Below are 11,502 nucleotides of genomic sequence, written 5' to 3'. Positions count from 1 at the left end.
TGAGCCCATCTCAGAGGCACCAGACTCAGTATACGTATTCCGGTAGGTGTTGGCCAGTTGGGGATTTAGCCAACTCCCAACAAATGTTGGGCAAAATGTTCCATTTGGATAAGTGCAGTGTGGTTCAACTCACCCAATTTTTTGCCCTTCGTGTCTCACTATGTAAAACAGCAATAATAATGACTTTCATACTGATACATTATTTAGGAAAACGGTAAGAAATGAAAAAAAAAAGCACTTAAAGTGTCACACACAAAAAAGTTGTATAAATCCCATTTATTAATAATAATTTATAAATTATACTTATCTGGTCTTGACATATTCTATTAGAATCATACTATTTGAGGCAGAAATAGTAATACTCTACAGCAGGAAAAAAGTCTATTGGTGATGATATGAGAAGTACTGGTACGATAATTTTATAAACTATTCAAGTCCATGAAAACACTCCAGTTCAGAGATGACAGTTGGTTTTGTTTTCCGGTTTCTCCAGTTTCCCACGCACATTAGCTCCTCTGCTTGGTTTTGGCATTGTGTTTTCTTTTACTAAATGCTATGGTTTTACCAACAATTATTTTAGAGATAGCCAATGAGTGACAAGAGGGCTTCAAATGGCCTTGGGCATTTTCTAAATACTGGAAATGGTTGTCAAATTTTGCAAAGAGAGAGTTCACCGTAGCCTCCCCACTCGCTACAAATGGTGTACACCCCATAATGTCACGCATTTTAGTGACTTGCCTGGCTCCTATAGGCACGTGTGTTCGCTCCACTCTGTTTCGAAGCGTATCATGTGTCGTATATATTGGAGCTGGTCTGTGGGTCAGAATATGTCGATTTGCTACTCTATAACAGTTTAAGAACAGCTGAGGGACTATGCCTCTTAACAGCTGCTTTTCCACCAAGCATTGTTCCATGCATGTTTAAGTGTGATCTCTTGAGCTTGTAATCTGTTATATCATTATGCCTGTACAATATTTACTTACTTTCCCCTCCCCCGCCCCCCAGTCTCCAGGGCCAACCCTTTTCTTCCTATTATCTATCATTTACTCCTTTTCCCTGATTATAGTGAAGATCCATCTCCACCTTCCCTGACCAAATCTTAAGACCACAAACCTCTCCACTCAGCTCAACCCTAGTATGTAATAAACAACTATAAAACAACTATAGGATAATAAAACAACTATAAAAAAAGACATCAAAACAATGCATTGTGAGCTGAGAATATGGAAATACACACATGATTAGTTCTGACTTGAACAAAATATCTTCCTGATATAATCAATAAACTACTAGAAACTGTATCTTTGTCATCAACAGAGGAATTTCAATAAGCAAGAAAATAAGCCCTTTCTAAATGAACTTTCTCAAGGGGTAGAAAAAATAATTTTTACATGTATATAATTTATTTATTAATATTATAGTCTTATATGATACAAACATTTTCTTACCTAAAATGATATTATAACTTAGGAAACATACTTTCATTAAACTCTTGGGCCTCACAGTGTAGCATGCAAGGGAATAAAATCCTTTTGAAATTAAAAATTATATTCAGAAGAAATTGATCTTTTTAAACTAATATGCATTTTAATAACTAAAGAGTAAAACATTTCCCTTAACATCAAAATCAATGATTATTGTGTTCATTTTAATGCCACTATATAAATATTAAAATGTTAACTGATACTTGCCTAGGTCAAATATTCCAGTTGCATTAACAAACATATACATAACAAATATAAACTTCTACCAAATGTCAAGTTTCCTGTTATCTTCTTGCAACATCATGACTTTAAGAGCCTGGAAAGTGCCTTCTTTGTTTGCTTGTTTTTATTTCTTTTGCTCTACAATCTCCAAGATTTTAGGCAAGAGAGAAAACACAACTGAGAAATATTTCAATTTTGAACAAGAGTCTTGTTAGTTGCAATCTCTTTTGGATACTCCCCATGGGAAAAGATCTGTGAAATGGTGAGCTGCCACTAACACTGTTTGGCCATTTGTTGATGGCAGTTATCTACCCAATGATTTATTCACTATAAGAAAGACCTATCATGGTCCCAGAAAAGAAGAGATAGTTCATCACATGAAAAACAGGTTGCTCTCATCTGTACAAATTAATCTATTCTCCTGATGTTCGGACATCAAAAATATTTTATTTTGTGTTCAAAAAGAGATGGGTTTCCACACCAGAGTATGGTCAATCCTTACCAATTTTCTCCACTTCTCCCCACCTGCACACTCTCTCATTAAAATATTTTAAAGTGTACTTTCATTTAATACTGTTATAACAATGATGGTCTTGGATTAAAACAATGGCTGCTTTGGTCTACTCTGGCTTTGGTGACGCCATTTAAAAAAATCAAGTATGTGATATAGTTTAAAGTTTTGAGCGTCAGTGGAATTTCTCATACACCTGTTGAATGCCTACTAGGCTCAAAGTTCTGTGCTGCATGCAGATAGATATCCCAATTTCTTGGTATTTTTGGATCATGGTCCGTCAGTGACTGGTAAGGGAAAATACTATGGTGTTACAGTAAAGAATTCTTAACATGAGGAAGTACTGGGGTGAGGGATGGAAGGTACCAGTAGATTCAGCTAAAAAATTGCTGCTCTGGGTTTCAACAGCTTCTCTCCAAATCTACATTTTAACATTGTGGAAGAAGGATTGGTTCAGGAATCCTTTATGATCTATCCAGACCATGATTTGAGAATTTTAAGAGCCAATAGTTTAAATGACAACCATTCAAATGCTTCAAAATGGTCATAGCAAACCCCATCCAGACCTTAAACCTTGGCGGTAAAAACTTGAGAGTTTAAAGACTCTGGAGAGAATTGTTTGTTCCTATGGGGGCAGGGACCAGAGATCAACTTGCAAAGCATCTCCCAGAGTCTGGTGTCCTGTGCTTTCATTACCGTCAGTTTGCTTTAACATTCTAAATGTATAGTCTCAAAAAATATTACGAGCACGGCAGGTTATTTTCTCCCTCCACAAATCCTGGTTGCATAATTTAACATAGAAACAATTTGGGGAAGAGATTATTATCTTTCTACATGTTGAAAAGCTCTTACTGATACAGTTTAAAATGTGCAATTGAAATGCTGCATTTTCTTGGGCATTCAATAAATTTCTTAGTTTTTTTTTCCTAACTGCAGAAATAGGATAAATAAAACCACTCAGTTCCTTAAGCACAGCAAACATGAATCAAAAGCTTTTACTCCTTATTTATAAAAGGAAATGTGACCATCATAAGTTTCTCAATATTCCCTGTCACCTTTAAGCACTTTCATTTATTATTCTCAATATATTTTAATAGCATACATAGGTTCACAAAAATTCCTCCCTGGGGCTTCCTGTCAGCTTTTACTTCCCCCAGTCTTTAAAAAGCTTACACTATACATGACGTAAAACACATTTTGAGCAGGTTATATGAAAATCCCCTTTTGTGCTCCACATCGACAGAGCCCCTCCGAATCTCAGAGAAAGCAACCACATCTCAGTTGTGCTGTCAGCATGAGGGGCGGAAGCTCCAAAGCACGATGTTCGTGGAGCTGTAAATACATTGTGTCGCATGTGATAGATAAGAGAATTGCCCCGTGACAGCTACGGTTTGGAAGCATTAACATTTTTCTTTGCAACCCTCATTTTTAATCTTTTCCATTATTTTCCTTAGTAAAATGCAGCCCCCAGAGTCTGAATACCTGTATCACTAGCCTCTATGCCATGATGAAAAGAAAGAAGTCCCAACCAACCATGATGAAGGTTGCAGTCAGTATTTAAGACAAAACAGACTCCCTCGTTGATTTAGCAAAAGGTAGTTCTTCTCTCTGCGCCACACCCCACCCCTTTCCACCCTGCCTCCCGTCCCCTCTGCTTCCATGTGAGCAAGCTACTTGGAGTTACATTAAGAATGCGTGATGTGTGCTTTCCAGCTTTTAAGTTTGGTCTCCTCAACCATGAAAACAGTTATAAATTGTTCTCAGAGCTAAACCACTCCACATCTTGGCACTTGGTTGTTTTTAACTTTCAACAATAGGCACTGTTCACTCCCCTCCATCTCAGTTCTTTATTCAGTGATCAGGCAGGACACTGATGAAAGGCTAGTCACGGCTTCCCCCCCATGGTATCAGTGTGGTGGCATGTGATGATTCACATGGGGTGTGTTTGATCCGAGAAAGCCCAGTCTCTGCTTATTCTTCCTTTGTTCTGTCATCTGGGGGAAAAGAGAGAGTGTGTTCAGCTCATTTTCTCACTTTTCCCCAGTGCTGGTGGGCTGCACAGCTTGGGGGTAAATTTCCCAAGCACCTACAGTCTGTGTCTGGCATCATATAGAATCTATTTACCTTTAAAAAAGGGAAAATGTTTTTTTTTTAAGTGAATTTCCACAAGCAGAAAATAAGCAAACCCCTCTCTGTGGTTAAAAACAGGAACCATGGTTCTTTTAGAGCGGCTCTTTGCTTGTCAGACAATCGTCACCGTCAGCCTAGTCTTTTTAATAGCTACCACAGTTACTTTTGATAGTATTTTTACTACCACTAATAATTTTACGCGATGAAAGGGTTGATTATAGCATTGAAATGACAGATTCTGAAGATGATCTGCCGTTCCGATGTATTTAGTAATGGCTAGGATGGCACAAAATGCCAGTTTCTATCAAAAAATGCAAAGAGGCCCTTGTACTTTGGCGTTTACTCCTCTCCCCCACTTCCATGGGTGCAGAAGGGGCACACAGGTGGTAATGGGACAAATGGAAGCCTCTACTTGCGGGGATGTGGTTCATACAGCACAGTGTGAGGGTTCCTCGTTGGAATTTACAGTTCCCTGTGAATAACAATCTGGCCCCCAGGAGTGTCCAGGTCTCTCCACACTCCCCTCACTGCCCTTCACTCAATGGTGGTGAATGATTCAAGCTCACCCAGCTCTAGCCCCGGCTCCCTGAGCACACTGACCTGCTCCTTGAGCTCTGCTAGCTGACCAGACAGCTGTTTGACCAGACTCATGGTGGATTCCAACTTCTCCTGCAGGTTCCGAATCTCATTTTGCTCGCTGTCACCTTCATTGCTGACGAGGGACATGGCTCGCATCCGAGGAAACCAGTCTAAATTCTTCTCCTAAAAGCAAATACGTGTTCAAGAACAAGGGAGTGATGGAAGGGAGCCTACAGTTCTGTAAAGAAGGTTTATAGGTGTTCATTAGTGTTAACATTTATTTTTTTAAGTTTATTTATTTATTTTGAGAGACATGGAGACAGCACCAGTAGGGGAGGGGCAGAGAGAGAGGGAGACAGAGAATCCTGAGCAGGCTCTGCACTGTCAGTGTGGAGCCGGGCGTGGGGCTCAAACTCCTAAAACCATGAGATCATGACAGTAGGTGAAACCAAGAGTCAGATGCTTAACCAACCGAGCCACCCAGGCGCCCCAGTATTAACATTTAGATCAAAGTTTCTTAGTATTCAAAGCAAAAGTTACTCTTTCTGGCCAGGCCTGCTGGTGGGAATGAAGTGAGGGTTAAACATTGGTTTTCATGAGCTGGGGGAAGATTTTAAATATTGGCTCCAACTTCCTACAGGCTCCCACAAAGGTCCCAGAAAAAGCATTTAGAACAGCACCCCGATCCCAGAGGGCATTCAGTGAATCCTGACGAATGATGAGGTAGGGTCAGGAGGCTGAGGACAACAGATCCAAGTACGTGTGGGTACTGCAGGCATAAGTTGTTTCTCCTCCCCCGGCACGGGAGAGAGAGGGGCGGCAGGATAGGAGGGTGGTAAAAGAAATGTTTCGGTTCCAGCCACCCATGCTGAACTGGTTTACCCCCCACTTCCCCAAGACGGGCTCTGAGCTCCACTCAGGCAAGAAGGAAGTGGAAGGGCATGGCCCTGGGTTGTTCTGTCTGCTCCCTCTGGAAACATTTTATTACAGTGAGGATGAGGTTTCAGAGTTACACTTCCCCAGAGGGCAATAGCTGGTACCACTTCTGTTTTTCTAGGCAGACTGTGTGTAGGGGTGTGAGTATGTGTGCGGCCCTCTACTGCTGCAGAAACGAGTAGTTAACCAGATGCCCAGCTCTCTTGACAACTCGCTTGCTTAATGTCATAGAATCACTGTGCATTACTTAGATTACACTTTTCAATGCTCAAAAGAGCTTGCAAGGTAAATCATATTTGCCCCACTTTACAGATGAGCCGCCCCAACAATTTAACACCCATTGGACGAGCTAGGCAATGGCCGAGCTAGGATCTGAAGCCAGGTGAGCCTTTCTTTCCACCACCAACTGGGTATGCCAACCTGCATTGCGATTCACCTACCTGTTTCTCCAGGTAACCTCCCAACATCCCTGGCAGTGATCTTCCTGCTTAAGATCACTTCCACTTTAGAAAAGCCCACCTCAGTGGCTGCCAGGACTTCTGCCTGGCCAATCACTAGAATGAGGGTCAAAAAAGTACTTTCCCCGCCTGAGGAAAGGTTCAACTTATCTCTGCCCTTCTGTTTCAGTCTCGTCTACCACTTTGTAGCTATTGTCACTACCGGGAAAACAGCAAGTTCTTTATAGTTCCCTACCCCCAATATAATGAAAGGACAGATAAAAAATTAAAGATAAACATATCAAAAAGTTTTAAACTGAATTTACACAGCTGTAGCTAATTAGCATTTCAAAGGAGAATGGTAACATACTGGAGTGCACAGTGACAGCCAAATTCATTCATTCAAGCGATCCTTCCAACATCTATCTATCGCCCAGGATTTAGAGGTGAAAATCAGATAAGACAATATGTCTGCTCCAAGGGGCTTCTGGCTTAGGACAGGCTTCCGTGAAAAGGAGACTGTGCATTATGCACATCAGAATCCTCTGGGGTTGCTTGTTAACATTGCAGATTTCAATCCCACTACCTCTTTCCAAATCAGAACCTCTTTGGGGATGTGCAGGATTCCTGTGTGGACCAAAGTTTAAGAACCCTGGTCACTGGAGACAAATAAGATGAATGAGAACACCTGGAGTAGTGGCGGGGTAGGAAGATGGCCCGAAGGGGAAAGGTTTGGAGTAGCTATTGTGGGAAACAGGAAGAAGAGCCAAATGCAGGCCCATTCCATGCTTGTAGGGCAGGATGGATGGCCTAGCAGACTGTGACCCCCACAAAAACCATTGTTTACCAACAGCCCGGGTGGATGTGCATCTGAGACAGAGAGCCAGACTGATACAGGATGGTGTGTCCAGTATCAGAAAGACAAAGGTATAGGGAAGCTATAAATGTCAGCGAGGGGCTGGCTGGAGTGAGGGACATCAGTGTGTGGCCTGGTAGGCAGGATGGAGAAGAACAGACCTGGGCCCAACTGCTCTATAAGCACTCAGTCCTTTCAACAATCCCCTTAACTTCAGTTCTCTTATTATTTAATATCTATATTCTCTGCAGTATCATCTACTGTTGGAGCTTTATAGATGAGGAAACTGAGGTTAGCAAATGGCTTAGCTGGGACCCCAACCCAGACCTGTCTGCCACGAGGCAGCTCTCTTGGCAAGACAGAAGGTGGAACGATAACATTTAAGATTCTGAATGTAGGGGCGCCTGGGTGGCTCAGTCAGTTAAGCGTCTGACTTTGGCTCAGGTCATGATATCACGGTCCGTGAGTTCGAGCCCCGCATTGGGCTCTGTGCTGACAGCTCAGAGCCTGGAGCCTGCTTTGGATTCTGTGTCTCCCTCTCTCTCTGACCCTCCCCCGTTCATGCTCTGTCTCTCTCTGTCTCAAAAATAAATAAACATGAAAAAAAAAATGTAAAAAAAAGATTCTGAATGTAGAACGACTTCAGGAAATGAAGATTTTAGGATGAGAGTGCTTTAAACCTGCTAGAGTATCAGCAAACTGGGGGAGTTAGTATTTAATGGATATAGAGTTTTAGTTGGGGAAGATGCAAATTCTCTGCAGAGGGACATAGTGACAGTTGCATAGCAATGGGAATGTACTTAATGCTGTAAAACTGTATGCTTAAAAGGGTTAAACTGGTAAATTTCATATTATGTGTATTTTACTACATTTTTTTGAAATTGCTGGATTTGCAGGGGCTGATCTTTAGGATGAATTGTGTGCAAAGTCCCTCAAGTCATCCTGAAGGAGGTCACTAGTTGGGTGGATGAAGAGGCTGTGGGTGGCCAAGGGCCAAAATCTGGTCCCAGATATGACCAGGAGCTACTAGAAGGCAGTGACGGGAAAGGCTTGAAAAAGAACATTTTCACGTGAAGGTGAAGATGTGATGGCTTCTCAGTGAAGGGAAACCCAGTCTGCTGACCCTCTTGCAGGGCTCTCAGTATGGAGGGGTTGGGGAAAGAGGCAGCTGCCACCAAGTGGGCTAAAAGACAAGGGGCGGTCTTGGGAGAGCCAAGAAGGCAGCATTCTGGGATGCAAGAGGTGGTCTGTACCATGACAGGGTTTCAGGGCAGGGGACAGGGCAGTTGATGGGCCAGAGGGCTGGAGAGCCTCAGACGGCTGGGCCTGGAGTGAGAAGGTCCCAGCTGACATGGTGATACCCAGGGTCGGGATGGTGGAAGCATCAACTTCCAGAAAATTTCCGAAACAGAAGCACACCATTGCTCCGAGGCTTAGCAGACTGCAGAACATCTTCAGAGAACATAGGTGAGACTCTGAAGCCACCTTCGAACAAATCCTATCACAGGTGTCCCGGGGCCGGGACTCCCTCTCCCTACACTCTCTTTCTTCACCTGTTGTTTTGTCCATCCATTCATTCACTAATTCTTCCTATGTTGACCATGTCTGTGTTGGGCACTGGCGAAACCATGGTAAGTGAGAACCTCATGGTCCCTGTGTTCGTGGAGCTAGTACTCCAGGTGGAGAGTAAGGCTTCAGCCAAATGCTGATGAAAGCCACGGACAGCTCGTGCTTACAGGCCCTGTGCTCCTTTCTTGGAGTCCCATGAAGCTGTTCTTTTCGAATCCCCTTCTGGTCCTCCTCCTCTTTCTTTCTCTTTCTGCTTGTTTCTTTCTCCATTTTTGTCTGGGTGCTTGTGTCTCCATCTATTCTCTCCCACTTCTGTGATTGTTGTTTCATTCTAGCCTTCCTCTCTACATCAACTGACCACAAACTGAAACTAAAAGATCATGTGTGATTAAGACTTTTTTCAATATTGAATGCTTTGTGGACCCTTTTCTTAATTTTTAAGGAGCCCGACTTAAGTGGTTTACATCTCTCACTAAAACCAAAAAAATAACCAAGTTAAATTGTTTTCTGTCCTCTTTTTACAACTGAAGCCAGTCTTTTAAAAATAATTTTCACAACTGATGTTTCTTCAAATTAATGAGGGAAGTACATTTTTTTTCACCAAAATAACTCAAGTACAATAGTGTTCTCAGAGTAAATCCTGCATAAGCTTTTTTGTCAAAAGTGGATCCTAAGGTCCCTCTCTCTGCTCTAATGGCAGATAGAGCAGCTTCCATGGAAGGCTCGGACCAAGGAGGGTGAGACTCTGGATATTCACCTGAGCCAGAGCCGCAGGACAGACACACGGAACAGGACACCACTTCCTTACTGCACTAACTTGTAATGTGTCCGCCATCTAACAAAGCAGCTTGACTTGATTCGTTATTTCTCAGTTACTCATATGTGCTATGTACATCTTGTGATCATGCACATGATTAGTACATTCCCATGTTGACTTTTGTTAGTCAATATGAAATCATTTCCTTCTTTCACCAGGAATGAAAATATTTGACCACAGGGCAGCATAAAGCAGATTAACTGTTAGATTCTGTGGTTACAATGTATGAACTTGGTAACTGGGTGAGTGGAAACTCAGAGCTTCTTGAGGGTTCTAAAATGCAAAGCTCAGAAATGAACTAGTCACGTCTCTGAGAAAGGACTCACGGAGCATGCCAGCCCCCACCCTCTAGCTATCCCTACATTCTAAAAATAATGAATCTTTCTAGGTGACTAGAAATGTAAGAATCTTTCAAAATAGTACTTCCAACAGTCAGAGCCATTGGACTTATTTAATTGTGTAGTTATTCAATAACATGATTAGGGTGTCAGTGTCCCTCAAGGCTTGCTGTGCTATTCTTACATTTAGTTCTTCAGAGTGATAGCCCCATTTGTGTGAAAGAGGCAATGTGGTATAATGGAAAGAGCACTGACCTAAGACTCAGAACACCTGGTTTTGGTTTTAGCTCAGCCCCAAGCCAGCTCTGTGATACAAAGGGAGGGGGGCCTTACTCTCTGAGTCCCAGTTTCCTCATCTGTAAGACTAGAATGATACCCCAGGTCATCTCTATGTCCCCTCCGGCTCAGCATTCTGTGAGCTAGGAATTCAAGGAAAGCTTTACAACTCAAAGTGCTGAGACAAGCCTTGAGCTCGCCAAGTGAGCAAACAGAAACATTTCAGCTAGACGCAACCTTGAAACCACATAACCCAAGCTCAGCATATTATAGTTGCCCAGGCTGAAACCTAGAAAGTTTAGGTTTCCTTGAGGTCTTATATACAGTGACAGATGTCCCTGCACTTGATTGCCCCTTCTGGACAAGCTTCTCCACATTACGTACTGGGATAGATTTTATATAATCTATCCCCGTTGATGCTTAATCGGCCACAGACTCAAGGACATGTAAGATTGTGATGATTTCTCTCCACATCCTAGTGAGATTAAGAAGTAATGTGAGGGGCGCCTGGGTGGCTCAGTCAGTTAAGTGTCCTACTCTTGATTTCGACTTAGGTCATGATCTCACAGTTCGTGAGCTGATCTCACGGGCTCTGCACTGATGGTGTGGAGCCTGCTTGGGATTCTCTCTGCCTCTCTCTCTCTCTCTCTCTCTGTCAAAAAATAAATAAACTAAAAAAAAAGAAGAAGAAGAAGAAGAAGAAGAAGAAGTAATGTGACTGATTTCAGTGAGCCAAGTTTTGGTGAAGTTGCCTTATGTGTTTTTAGCTCTACTAGGTACACATTCAAAGTTGCCAGCTGGTAAACTGAACAGAAAGCAAGGGTATATTCTATCCACACCATAGTTATAGATCCCACTTGTTGGCTGCCTAGCAAGTGTCAGGCACTTTAGCCATGCTATGGCCAATAACCACAACAACTCCATAAGTTAGAGATTGTTACCATGCCCGTTTTACAGACGACAACACTGAGGCAGGAAAAGGATCAGTTACTTGCTCGAGGTCACACAGATGGAAAGTGCCTGGGCCAGGCCTTGGCCTCCACCCTGCGCTACTGGAAATCTCATGTTCCTTTCAATACACGGGACTATTTCTCTACATCTAACAGAGCGGTCAGTGCTTAGCTTCTGACATTGCCAAGGAAAACGGACTACAGTGAGAATATAATAACTTGCACCCCTTGGTTGCCTCTGAAGCCTGCTAAAGGCTTACTTATTGAACGTGAGAAACACAAATTCTTTAGGGAGGGCATCAGATCCATATGTAGATACTTGATGACAATGCATCAATGCTTGACATTCACAGCGATTTGCTGAGTGCTCTAAAATACTGCTAACGAGGGGTAACAC

At 42.5% G+C, this 11,502-nt stretch overlaps 1 protein-coding gene across 5 annotated transcripts in view; it reads right to left on the bottom strand.

The window, feature by feature from the left end:
* Positions 1–257: 257 nt before the first annotated feature.
* Positions 258–11,502, bottom strand: part of ITPR2 (inositol 1,4,5-trisphosphate receptor type 2) — a 488,958-nt gene continuing 477,713 nt past the window's right edge. For all 5 annotated transcript variants that reach the window (XM_019452273.2, XM_053895795.1, XM_019452277.2 and 2 more), the window contains 2 exons: positions 4,948–5,109; positions 258–4,211 (listed from right to left, as the gene is read on the bottom strand). In XM_019452273.2, the coding sequence (XP_019307818.1) occupies positions 4,125–4,211; positions 4,948–5,109 (249 nt within the window). In that variant the 3' untranslated portion in view covers positions 258–4,124. The remainder of the gene's footprint in view (positions 4,212–4,947; positions 5,110–11,502) is intronic.

Source organism: Panthera pardus, unplaced genomic scaffold (genome assembly GCF_024362965.1).
Source record: "Panthera pardus isolate Hobbes unplaced genomic scaffold, ASM2436296v1 HiC_scaffold_6, whole genome shotgun sequence".
Classification (NCBI taxonomy): domain Eukaryota; kingdom Metazoa; phylum Chordata; class Mammalia; order Carnivora; family Felidae; genus Panthera; species Panthera pardus.
This window is presented reverse-complemented; position numbering and strand designations above follow the sequence as displayed.